The sequence below is a fragment of the Thermobia domestica genome, chromosome 1 (assembly GCF_964235325.1).
Source record: "Thermobia domestica chromosome 1, izTheDome1.hap1.1, whole genome shotgun sequence".
Lineage (NCBI taxonomy): Eukaryota > Metazoa > Arthropoda > Insecta > Zygentoma > Lepismatidae > Thermobia > Thermobia domestica.
This window is the reverse complement of record NC_137454.1, coordinates 206,965,126-206,979,288: the sequence shown is the minus strand read 5'-3', so window position 1 is coordinate 206,979,288 and position 14,163 is coordinate 206,965,126. Positions and strand designations below refer to the sequence as shown.

The window sequence follows — 14,163 nt, the reverse complement described above, 5'->3', positions numbered from 1 at the left end:
TCCACACAGGAGCGAATTAAACAAATGACACCCGTGTGTGCCACTTTGGCTACCTGGGCCACCGAGTATACATTTGATTACATTTTTTGACTACTAACTCGTGTTGTTGTTGTAGTTATAGTCTCGACTAATAATAATATAGTTGTTGTAAACAATACTTTATAAGGAAAATTTTCTCTCCGTTTTACATCTTAGTTCCAACCCTTTTGGTGAGAAATGCAGGGTGTTTCAAAATGAATTTTGGGGTTTTAAGTCTTCGTAGTAATTATTACATTTTACGTACAATTATAAGCAATGCATCAAGTAAAAGAGCACCTCAAACAGTCTTTGCTACAAGTGTTCAATGTGAGATTCATTTGTCACACGGCACACATCTAGTCGATAGGCGAGAAAGGCCCATAAACTTTCCGCCATATGGCACAAAACACATTCAATTTAGGGGTCTCATTTCAAGTGTACCATCTCCTGAGGATTTGCTGACGGCCAGATACAAACATTATGAGTGTTCACATTAGATCTTAGGTGAAATGTCTATTTATCACTGAAGAGTACACGATCCAGAAAATTTTCATTGTTATGCAGCAATATTTCACTTGCGAAATTGGCACGTAAACTGTAATCTGTAGGCTTTAGACCTGTAGCAACTGCAAACGATAAGGACGTAGTTGCAAGCATCTCCTTAATATTCTTCACACAGACAGTTGCACTGTACAGACTCAGTCTTTATTAAAACACAAAAAAACTTTCTGCTCTCTAGTCTACATCTTTTCTGCTTGCTCTTTCTAACGGCAGACAGAAGAAACAATGCATGTGCATGCGTGCGTACAAAACTGTTTGAGTTGCTCTTTCATTTGATATAATATTTATAATTGTAAGTTAATTGTAATAGATACTACAAAATTTCAAAACCCAAATATTAATTTTGAAACACGCTGCATTACATCAAATTGTGTCATCCTATATTCATGTCTTTTATATACATGTCATCAGGGCCGGTCCTAGTCAATTTGTCGCCCCATGCAATGGATTAATTTGCCGCCTTCCCCTTTCTCCAGAAAGAACAAATCTTAAAAGTCATGATTTTAAGTATGCTACTCCAGCATGAACAACAAAGGTGAGGGTAAGTGCAGTTGCACTCAGAAAGTCTTAAATACTTACTAAAAATGCAATCCCGTTGTGTCTTTTTTTTTAAAAAAAAATATTAATCTATTACGTTAGTGAAAGATAAAGCAAACACACCTGCAGAGGAAAAATGGTAATCCTTTTTATAGAATTCACTATCGAGCTTCGATCTCAATGTATCAGTTTGCAATTCCAGTGCAACTAGCTCTTTTATCTTTATTTCTTAATTTCTCTTCAACATCTGTTAACATTTTTTTTAAAAAACTTGTTTCTACCTTCAATGATAAGGAACTTGTTTCTGACAAAAACAAGACTAGTTGTCATATCAAAACTGTGATAACTTACTAACTGGAACAGATATTCACTACTATTCGAGAACTAAATTCTTCCATTTGGCAACAATCAAGCAATTTGTGCTGGGATTTATTTAACCATTTGCTTTAGCATTGTCCATGTGGCCTTGACCAAATGCAAACTAAACATAATTTATGAATGTAGTATTCAAATAGAAGGTCAGCTTAGTAAATGTAACTACCATCATCATGAAGTCTGTTTCCAACAAGAAATATTTAATTTAAATAATATACTTATGACAGATTTTACCGGACCATCCAAACTTGCCGCTCCATGCAAATGCACATGTTGCATATATGGTAGAGCCGGCATATCATATATATCTAGTCCACAAGTTATTTATATATGACATTTAGAAAAATACTATTAGGCAAATTAGTATTAGTTTTTACCTTTAGACAAGTTATTTGAATTTTATACTGTTCGTGACATTATTTTCGTACTTATTAAAGGCCTGCTTTCACGAAAAAACAAAATTTCATTTCTACTTTTATTTCTTAGTTGATATTGATGAAAACTGCTGAAACCCGAATTGTTAATAGGTATGGCATTCATGTAAATTGTAAAATATTTGTAGCGTATCAGTATCTAGCGTTTAATTTATGTTGCATTTTACGGTGATTATACCTACATAAAAATATTTAATACTTAAACAGACGTAAGATACATTAGAAATGCCTATTTGAAAAAAAACGAAATTTAGAAAAAAAACGAGAGGCAATGTTTTTTTTCTAAAAAAAACGTACATTTCTGAAAAAATACGAACGGTTTTTTTTCTATTTACAACACTACTCAAAAATCAATCACCTTAGAAATATTAATCTCAGTATAAATTATAAACATCTAATTAAAACAAGAGAATATGTTCCAGTCTTTTTTTTTTTTTTTTTTTTTGTATAGTACAACATAACTTGGAATGCTTAGAGGAACTTCAGTCAAACTTTGTACTCATATGACTAATAAGCTATAAAACGTAAGACGCCCATATCACCCCTAGAAAGGTGAGAATGGAATGTCATGTAAAAGTAATCAATAGCTACCGATATGAGTATCGAATTCATACTTTTCGGAGTCGCTAAGATGAGTATTGATATTCCTAATGTCGTTTAAGTCCAAGTTCAGCCCTCAGTGGGAGTAGGACCCACTAATAGTTTTAGAGGTGGGAATAGGAAAGGGTAACATATAAAAGTAATTAAAACCTACAAATATTACTGTTGAATCCACGGTTTTCGGGGTCACTAAGCTGAATACTGACGTTCCCAACGCTGTTGAAGTCCACGTTCAATCCCAGTTGGAGTTAGACATCCTATAGGTGGAGGTCGGAAGAGAGTGATATTAAAACTAATCAAGAACGACCAATATGTGTCGAATCCATAGTTTTCGGGGTCGCTGACATGAATACTTACACTTCCGATTTTGTTTAATTTATGTTTAGTCTTGCTCCTGGTGGAGATAAAACATCCACCCCTAGGGGCCGGAGTGGAAAGAGAGCGATATTTAAAAATAATCGAAATGACTGAAATTGGTGTCGAATACTTAATCCCGATTCCATTAAGGCCAAGTTCAGCCTCCATCAGCATGGAGAGAATGAGAAAGAATGAAAAAAAAAATGTCCAAAACGAGCGAGATTACTGGTGAATCCGGGTCAGGAAATACGGCTGATCAGTTTGAAATGACTTTTGGGACATAGTTCACACATCAAGCTGGAAATTAATCATCACTTTGATTAAAGGTCTTATTCCAGGCATATAGTGTGTTTCAAAATGTATGCCAAAGCTAGCGTATTTTACGGGTTTTTATGATTAAGAGTCTTCATCCTGGCGAAATTAAAATACCGCTAATTTTACACTAATTATGTGATATCTTCAAATAGATAAAAAAAATAATTGAAATATGGAACAAGAGCGCCCTAGACAATATTAGTTTGCGTGAGGTACCGTTATCACAAGTCACCTAGAGGCTTTCTGTTTTCAGCTGTTTAGAAACGCGAAAATAAATGCCGATTTTCAAAATGGCTCGAAATCGAAAGCAGATAAATGAGTCGTGATAACGGTTTCTCATGTAAAATAATATTGTCTAGGGCGCTCTTGTTCCACATTTCGATTATCTTTTATCTATTTGAAGATATCACATAATTACTGTAAAATTAGCGGTATTTTAATTTCGCCGGGATGAAGACAACTGAAATGCATGTCCTAAGAAAGAAGGGGATTTAAATGTTTTCTGTAAACCTATTCTTATGCGAAGAACGAGAATATCGGCTAGTCTTAAATATATCTAATCTGAACCATGTTGTTCTACTTGTAAAGAGCAGCGTATGTGCCTGAGAATCTTTGAAGAACCTATTTACAATTTGTAATACTAAATTAAAGGTACTCACATCATTTATGCCAAAAGGAAATCATTGAAGCTCAACTTTTTCCTTTCTTTTTGATCTCATTATCAGGAAAATGTTAGGTTGGAGTTTTAATAAGAGTACGGCACAACTCTTTCAAATTCGAACTTATTCGTGGCTGTACGTTTTTTTTTTTTTTTTCCTTTTGAGCGAGGAGACATGGATTGATTTCCGATGAACGTGGATTTCACATTAAACTGTAGACCGAATTTCATATTATCTCAGTACTGATAAAGATAAATTAAACTCCAATCAATTTTTCAAAACTCTCTTTAAAAAAAGAGGAAAAGAAAGGAACTCGCTTTAACCTCTCATGTGTTATCAATCAAGGTTATAATATAAACAATTTAAACGAGGTGTAGAGTCAGTGAAAACCTTTATGAACAACACATTATACTTTATGGCGGTACTCCACCCTTTCCTTGTGCAGTTAGGTATCTTTTACGAGTCAAAATCGCCGACATAGTGTCCTGCGCGCGATAGCTGAATTAAGAATTAAAAAAAAAAAAAAAAAAAAAATGTCCCAATGTTGTTGAATGAGTGCGTAAACCATTCAACACGGGCAGTTGGAACACTACTACTACTGATGCCTACCATCACACTCACTTCAGCGAGCGAACGAAAGGTCCACTCCACCTTCCACTTTCGCCTGCGGAAGTTATTGCCCTAATTTTCGCTGTGGAGTGTGTGGCTTGCTGTTGAACGTTATGGTGCACCAGACGTTCTGATCTGACCACGAACTAACATATCGTGCAGGGCACTTGTCTGTGTGTTGATTGCCTTGCTATGTGCTCTCAATGGCTTGGATGATGACAAATGTGCAGCGAAGTTGATTCGTACGCCAGGAACTTCTAGTTTGAAGCACCTGCCCGAGAAATGAGACGTTGCAATTTTTTATACCGTATGAACTATTCGTTTCAAGTGACACACGGTTAATTCTGGAGGTATCTTTACCGGTTCCGGAGAATAGAAGTTTGCTGCAATATGTAGACTTTTACCGGTTTCTTTTATCTAAAATAAAAAAGGAATACATCCGTCATGTGACTATTCAGAATATATCCCATTTATATACCTCCTTAAACCCAAATTTAAGTGTCTCTGTATTGCACATAGTGAAACCGACATCGTTAGATGCATTTACATTATGCATCTACATTTCCTGGCGTATGCAATTTTGGAACGGTGTTTACTAATATATTTTGTGAATCAGTGAAGTTTTCAAATTTCGTGCAACGCTGATCTTCCCTTCCAACTAACTCAGTTGTAGTTGATTGAAGGGACAGACAAGAAGTTGGAAACATGTTAAACTGCAGTCTATTTTTCTGTGAGTTGCACCATCATGTTCAACGTCATCTACAACATGAGGAATATGGTAAGTACTCAAGCATTAGTTGTATATCGAATGGGTAGTAGGTTTCCGCTTTGAATACTGGGATTATAATCATATTGAACGAGTGTGTCTGCGTTCTCAATGGAATGGAATAACATAATAGTTTATATCCTGGAGTTAGATAAATAGCGGAGGCATAGTGCTGAGCTTTTAAATGTCCGTATATTGGAAACTTATACATTTACAAAGGAGCATTAGACTTAGTTGCTTCTTGTTTTTTAAAACCACGTGTTTTGACACCAGAAAACACGATAATAGGGCAGTGAATACGTTTAGAGAAACTTGTCGGATCACGAATTACCCACTAGTTAAATACCATTTTCATTGAGACCCTTTCTTCAGTATACTGTTCGTGCGTATCTCTTGTTACTCCCGTCTCTTTTTAGGGGCCGCGGTGGCTCAGTGGTAGAGCGTTCACCTCTGGTGCTTGGGGTCCTGGATTCGATCCCAGCCCCCGCCAAGTGAACTTTGTGGTGGACAAACACCGTGTGCGTGGGTTTTCTCGGGGTTCTCCCGTTTCCTCCCACTTTCTTCATTCCACCATTTCATTCAGTACTCATCATCACCGTCTCCTTTAGCCTAACCGGCATAAGCGTGGGACGTAAAACTCAGATTTCATTTTCCCGTTTCTTTCCACGTTTTCATTCAACCAATTATTCCATCATTCACTTACTTTAATCCGTCTCCCTTAGCCTAAAGGGCATCGTGAGACATTAAACTTAGTTTCATTTTATTTCCTTTCCTTTATTCAGTACTTTTTATATAATGTGTGCAATGTAGAAATGCGTGTCCCAACACCCATTAATACAAATTTCAGAGAAGAATATTTTATTGCCTCTTGAAATTAGCAGAACTCCTAAAGAAACTTTGTTTATAACCTATTTTCTGTTTTTGTAAATCATGTGTGGAGTCCTTGGGTCGATTCCAGCTCGCGCTAAGTGGGCTTTTGGTGGACAAACGCCGTGTTCGTGGGATTTTTTCGGAGTTCTCCCATTTCTTCCCTCTTTATTCATTCTACCACTTATTTCTCATCATCACCGTGTCTTTTAGCCTAGCCGGCATAATCGTGGGACGTAAAACAAATATTTCATTTCATTTTCTTTTTTCTAAATTTTATATAAATATCACTGTTAATTGTCCTGATTGCAGCAAAGAGAATACAAATGTTTTGGACAGTGGATGAAAACAGCTTAATTTAATGTTATATTGTCGTTTATTAAATTAGCAAAGAAAAAAACAACAACAAAGTACATGCAAAGCTCTTCATTAACAATTCCCGGAGTCGCGGTGCCTCAATGGTAGGTCGCTAACCTCTTGTGTGTCGACTGTTTGGTTCGAGCCCAGCTCGCGCCATATGGACTTCGTGGTTGACGAACATCATACGCATGGGTTTTCTTGTATGTTCCTCAGTTTCCTACCACTTTCTTCATTCTATCATTTTTGATCATTATCATTGCCGTCGTTGTCTTCCTTAACCTCAGAGCATATCCGTGCGACGTTAAACTTTAAAAGCCAAGTTTTCCAGCTTTCACTCTTTCGTTTATTTTTAAAAAAGATAACAAAAATATACCTATTTTGATAAATAGATAGTTTAATATTTACACATAGAATTAAGTAAACTAATTTGTTTTCAGAATCTTTTGAAGAAATGGGCTGTCTTATAATATTATGCTGCTATAAACTGAGTCCACGGATTTTGGCCTAGCTACAATAAGACCTAGAACTGTCTGAGATAATTTAATAGCAGTTTCTAGGTATTAGATGACTTAAGTTTCAACATTGTTTTAAGTTATTCACCATTATTATTATTATTATTATTATTATTATTATTATTATTATTATTATTATTATTATTATTATTATTATTATTATTATTGGAAGAAAATGGTTTTTAAATGAAATTTCACTCTAACATCCTAAAATAAATAAGAAAAATGAAAACTCTTGGACATTAAAAGATTGTTATTTTAACTAGTAGAGGATATTGAACTTAGAAATTCCACAAATTCTTTCTTAATGCTCCACTCGTTTACTAACTTTTAATATATTTGACACTTCGTTTAGATACAACAGGAGATAAGTACTGTACATGGTCTTTGAAGACCTAGTGCTGCCAAGACAATATTAACGTCCACCACGTCAAATCTCACATCGACAGTTTTTTTTTCCTTCCTCACAACCAGTACGGCCAAACATCTTTTGTTACAATCTTTTTTTGATGTACTCAGTGAGAGCTATTATTATTATTATTATTATTATTATTATTATTATTATTATTATTATTATTATTATTATTATTATTATTATTATTATTATTATTTAGGTCTTCTGCTGCTGAACATAAGCTTACTGCTTATAAGAAAGCAAAGAGTACTTTTTGCTTGCAATTCTGTAATTTATTCGCTGATAGTACTGCTTTAAATTTCAAATGCTGGCAAATTATATCCAAATAAACGTGTCTTGTTCAAAGATTGTATGAGACATAGACTTATTATATATATTGCATTATTATATATTATTTTTTTTAATAATTGTATTTTTAATTGTAGCGTTTCTCTTGTAATTATTATTATTATTAATTGTAATAGTAACTGTATCTCTTGACGAAGCCATGAATGCTAAGTTCTTACGGTGGAAAATGAAATAAATAAATAAGGAATCCGTATAACGTGAGCTACCCGGGAATCGAATCTTTATATCTTCGCTAACTTTAATAAGTCCACCTAAGTGTCTAAAATAATTAATTTTTCCAATTTAATCCTGTCGATTACAAATATTCCAGTTATCTCGGTTGATGTAGTTCCTTTATTGTATCTTTCTTTCCCATTTTGTTTCAGGTGATTTCTTTACATGCTATTTACAGAATTGTATTTTCCTTATACTGGTCAACGTCATCCACGTGCACGAGTAACTGGTTTAAGACAATCCGTCATTACTTTCCTGTTCTATATTTGAATTTCTGAACGTGTATTCTGAAGCAAAGTTAGAGAGTAGTGATGATTAGGCAGATCCAGAAACGCCTGCACAACTTTTTCTAAGAGCGGCAAAAGCAGTGGAGTCATGTTAGGTTTTGCAAGAAGGGCAAAAGTGTCTACTGACGTAAGATTTCAAGTTTCTTATTAATATATTAGCATACAATTTATTGAAAGGAATCTGTTTTTCCAAGTGGGAGGAAACAGTTGCCTCCCCTGCCTTCCCCAATTTACGCCACTGGGCAAAACCTCTACACACGAGCGAAGTCGCAAATATACACACATTGATTTGCATAAAACTTAATGTAAAACAATTAACTAGAGTAAACATATTAAATTCAGTAGTGGATGAGTATGCAAATCTTACTATGTTCGACATGCATTTGGAAGAGTTTAGGAGACACGTTGGCTCATTGGTAGAACATTCCTCTGGTACGTGGGGTCCCTGGTTCAATTCCCGACCAAGTAAGTTTGTGGTGGATAACATGGTGTCCGTGGGCTTTCTCAAACACACTCATTTCCTACCATATCCTCATTCTACCACTCCTTCCGTCATCATTCACTTGCCTTAATCATCCGTCACCCTTAGCCCAAAGAGCACAACATGGGACGTTAAATTGAAAGATTTAATTTTCGAAGAATTGAACCCCTTCAAAAAAAAAAAAAAATCCAGGGAGAAGCCATTGCCCACTCTCGCCTTTGCAGACGCTCGTCGACACATTCCTGCTTCAGAACATTGCGGATCCCGAAAGTCATAGGTCTTAATTTAAATCCCTTAGGCCTATACAAAAAAAAATTATTCTCTTTTCCACTAGAAAGTAACAATGAATGTAAAATATTTTTTAAAATTAAAATTTATATTTTACACACTTTACAGACGATCTACGAGCTATGCCTATCGTGAAACTAAATGTCCAGTAGGACTAACGATGGGCGTAGCAAATGAACTACGCACTATTAGCATCGTGTCTCCTGTGCACATTTATAGTCACCACTTGGTTCAAATTTGAGCCACTAGACAGCACGGATCCATTCCTTAGTTAGTGAAAGCTTATTGCGAACACTATGTTGTTGAAAATTGAATGTAGTAGTTTCGTTGCTGATCAGATTTTGGAACTTCTTCATGGGGATTCTAGTTCTGACAATCTGTATTATAAAATTGAAAGTGACTATGTTTGTGACCGACCGACCAATCTATGTCGATCAAATTTTTGACGTAGATGCGGTTCTTGCTTAGGAATGTATTTAGCTATTCACCTTGACGGTAGAACTTACGGGAGGGGGACGAGGGAGAGATAGAAAAAATAAATAAAACTTAACTCTTGAACCACCAGACCGATCTCAATTAAATTTTCAACAAAGATGGAGTTCAGACCTGGGACGATTTTGTCATTTTACTTTGACGGCACAATGTAGGGGAAGGGGAGAGGGAGTTATACATGTTTTAAAAAGTTAAAAATAAAAGTGACTATCTTTGTGACTTCATCACTCTTGAACCATCCCATGGATTTCGATCAAATTTTCCACGTAAATGAGATTCAGGATTGTGATTTTTTTAAAAAAATATTTTCTCTTTGACGTTAGAACTTAGGGGACGGGAAGGAGAGGAGGAAATATGTGTATAAAAATAAATAAAACTTAATAACTCTTGAAACACCCAACCGATCTCGATTAAATTTTAAACATAGATGATGTTCGGACCTAGAATGATTTTTATTATTTTACTTTGACATTGCAGTTTAGGGGAGGAGGAGATACATGTAAAATAACAACAATAATAATAATAATAATAATAATAATAATAATAATAATAAAAATGAAAGTGACTGTCTTTGTGACTTCATTATTATTTAACTGCCCGACCGATCTCGATCAAATGTTCAACTTCCATGACGTTCGGTCCTGGGATGTTTTTTTTTTTTTTTTTTTTTTTTATATATATCACTTTGATATGATAACTTATGGGAGGGGCATTTATAAATGATCGAAAATGACTGATACTAGTGTCGAGTCTGTAGTTTTCGGGGTTGCTGTGAAGAACAGTGACATTTTCGATGCCGTTTAAATCTAAATTCAGCCACGCCGCTTGGGGGAGAGGATAAGAGAGAAATATAAAAATCATCGAAAATGACCGATATCTGAGAGCGCTTTAGTAATAGTAAAGAGTGACTGATTAACATAACATATTACTATTTTTTTCTTAATTTAACCCAGCGAAGCGGATACTGATGCTAGTATTCAATGTTTAAAGTATTTTGTATTAACTACAGTAGACTATTTCTGTAATATTTATTGTATATAACTGTCAAATCCTCCAAAAATTAATAGGTATAATTAGGTCTATATGGAGTTTCATGGAATAATGTTACAAGATAACGAAATAATCAAAGAACTCACTGTAAACAATTATTTACAAAATTTAATGTATTAACCCTGCCATCCCTTTACATACTAGACTCTCCGCAAAACATTATCGGGAAATATGAAAAAAACGTAAATGTACATAGTGATAATACAAGATCTAAAGAAAATTTGCATGGTCTTTCGTGAAAACTGAAATCGAGGGAAAGTTCGAGCATCCATTAAATTCTTCAATCATTTATCTCAAAACTGATTAATGGTATTAACAAGTTCAAAGGAAGCAGTAATAAAAATTATATTAAATGGTGCTTTATATTGTCAATGAGCTTCTGAATGAGCATGAGTAATAATTACAGAGTAACTGTAGAAATTGTTTTATTAAATGTCATTCATGTCTAAATAGTATGTTCGTATATTTTAATCAATCATGTTAATATTTTCTGACATATTCTATACCAAGGTGCGATTTCTACATGTATTTAATGCACAAAACGCAAGAAATACAATACGAAGTGTTAATGAAAAAAAAATCCAAATGTTAGAACAATTATTACAAGTACAGCAAATAATGTGTGTGTTTTAGAAGAGGTAGCGGTGTTATTTTCAGAAATGCCTTTCAAATAAAAACGACTTAAGTTAATTGTCTCCTACAAATTTTTGAAAAACCAAAAATATTCCGTCTGCTTGGAAAAAATATTTTAAACACAGTCATGTCTAACATAAACTTTGTCGAAAACAATAGAGTTCGGGGACATACAGTTTGCTGATTATAGGAAAACTTCTTACACTAAAATAATTATGTAATTAGTATTGTACAGCCGAACAGTTAGCGTTTATGTATTTGCGCGTTGTCTTAGGTTCAGTCCCCTGTATAATCCATAACATTCGGTGTTGATTTATGAACGTGAAATAATAGAGCAGCTAAAAGTTATGAAATAGAGAACTTTTATCTATGAAGACAGAGATAACTGCGATGGAAGTTGATATGTTGACTTACATTCCCAATTAAGAGCGCCCAAAGCGATTCGTAGAATGAAAGCCAAGGAAATGTGTATAATTTATTTATATTTTAGTTTACTTATTTTATTAAATGTAAACGTCCCGGGGACCTACAGTTTACGGTAAAATCCGAACGATCGTAATGCGTTAAAATTTTAATACTCTCTTCAACCAGGAATCTAAGCCGGGACTACGTGCACCAAAGACTCACACTCTCGTCACTAGACCAGCTATGGCAAGGGAGGGATAAGTATAATTTACGGTAAAATTTTGTTTGTTTGTGGTTTATAGTTTACTGCTTCATACAGAGTGTAGCGTACGGTAATGTCAATATAATTCCGTTAGAGGAAACTATACATATGACCCCGTTGCCGCCACGAAATGTGACTGAAATAGTTAAGTTCAGTATTTACCATGCACCCAATGTCTAAAGATTTCAGTGAAAACTACGAAATGAGAACTACCAAATTCAACTCGAATATATTTGTATTATTACTAGGAAAATTATTTTAGTTTTGTAGCTTTTTGGTGCTTGTACGTGTACTTCCGGTAGATTTTAATGTGCAGAAAGATTTATGGATTCGAATAGTTTAAACCATTTTGCGTTGGTCTTTGGTGTTGACCGCGGATCGTAAGGCTGCTACGAAATGTCACTACTCTCAGCCTTTACCTTGAGTACTTTCTAAAATACTGTTAAGATATTCAATTCATTATTGCACTCAGTGACGTAAGCAGAATTTTATTAAGGGGAGATTCAACCATTCAATCTCACATACTTTCAGGAAAGACATGGTTTTTATATATATGATGTTTCAAAACAACACCGACAACGTTTGGGAGGTGATTCCTTACACCAAGATAACACAAAAAGTATAGACCAACCTGGGTGCATAGATGCTTCTTTTCGGAGTTATAGGCTGCCGAAAACATGAAAAAGTGAACTTTAAAGCCCCATAGCTCCGAAACCATGGGATCTACCGTAGTCGGGTCAAGACTTCACTTAGGAACTAGTATATACTCTATCCAAATATCCTAGTTTCGGAATCCTGTGCTACTTCCGCAACAATTTTTATAGAGATAATTGGTGAGCACTTCCAATTATATGCCCATAGCAAAATTCCTTCTATAAAAATTGTTGCAGAAGTACCACAAGAATCTGAAACATGCATTTTTCTGTAGGGCACATATTAGCCCCTGTAGCCCCCCTTGGATCCGCGCCTATATATATATATATATATATATATATATATACATAAGAAGTATGTTTACCTATTTTTTCCATCGTGATCTTTCATGCCAGTTAAGCATAGTGCAGCTGGAGTTCAAAGTTTAAGAGGAACTCCTGGCGTTTGTCAAAGGAATATTAGCACCTATTATTTCGATATCCCACAATAACTGGACTTGGTACCGGCTGGTTGGATTGAAGCTTAGCATCCTTTTCAGGGCCGATGTTTGTGAGACTTTGACCTACTGTTTGAAGTGGAATCCAAACTACTGTGGTGCGTTCAAATTTCAAAACTCTCCTATAACCTGAAGTAATGGCATGCGTTGCCAACTGCTATACCAACGAGAGGGCTGAAAACATGGTCTCATTAAATACAGGGTCCAGCAAAAAGACCTTCCGTATTTAAAGATGGCGCTGTGTGAGTAATGGTGGGGATACGGCAGTGGAGGAGGTATCAATCGATACCGGTACATGTGCCATTTTTAGTAGTCGCAATGACATGACACAGTGAAAATCGTGCGTTTGTTGTTGAGGAGTACATTCGTAATGGTGCTTCTGTGGTTACTACTTAGCGGACATTTCGCATTCGTTTCGGACTTGGCCGACATGATTCTGCTTCGGATAGAAAAAACGAACAAATTTGGGTATTTAACTTTAGAGCAACAGGTTCTGCACTGAGAAAAAAATCGCCTCGCCGAACGCTTTGGTGATTGCTGTGTGGACGCCCTTACACGCGCCACATTTTCCGGCGTTGTTACGGTTCGAGGACGACGAGGCGATTTTTCTCAGTGCAGAACCTACTTGAACAGAATCATGTCGACCAAGTCCGAACCGAATGCGAAATGCCTGCTGAGTAGTAATCACAGAACTACCATTACGAATATACTCTCCACAACAAACACACGATGCTCATCGCACCACGCCATTACGGGTACTGAAAATGGCATGTATAATTACCGGTATCGATTGATGCCCCCTCTGCCGATATACCACCACCACAACTCTCACAGTGCGCTCTTCAAATAGGGGAAGTCTTTTTGCCGAATCTTGTATGAATGAATGATGTTACATTACATACATTGATAAACTGCAACGGTTAACGCCTCAGCTATTAAATTCCGACATTGGATATTACTCTGAGCGGAATCAATGCAGTCACGATCGTTACTCAACTTTCTCACACTTTTATATTCACTCATTTCGTTTTGTTCCTATCTAAAGTTTTCCGCTCACACCTAAACGAGAGGGCTAGCGATAACGCTATGCGGGGCCACAGACATGCTAATTAATAAATATAAAACAGAGGAAATTTTAATTTAAAATGGTGTTGTATTCGTTTGAGCAC

At 35.5% G+C, this 14,163-nt stretch overlaps 1 protein-coding gene across 2 annotated transcripts in view; it reads left to right on the top strand.

Moving 5' to 3' along the window:
• The first annotated feature begins 4,408 nt into the window (after positions 1-4,408).
• LOC145693276 (uncharacterized) overlaps positions 4,409-14,163 on the top strand; it is a 283,940-nt gene continuing 274,185 nt past the window's right edge. Inside the window, exon 1 of one of the 2 annotated variants that reach the window (XM_081769141.1) lies at positions 4,409-5,243. In XM_081769141.1, coding sequence (XP_081625267.1) covers positions 5,171-5,243 — 73 coding nt within the window. In that variant the 5' untranslated portion in view covers positions 4,409-5,170. The remainder of the gene's footprint in view (positions 5,244-14,163) is intronic. The other variant, XM_081769125.1, reaches the window with a different exon arrangement.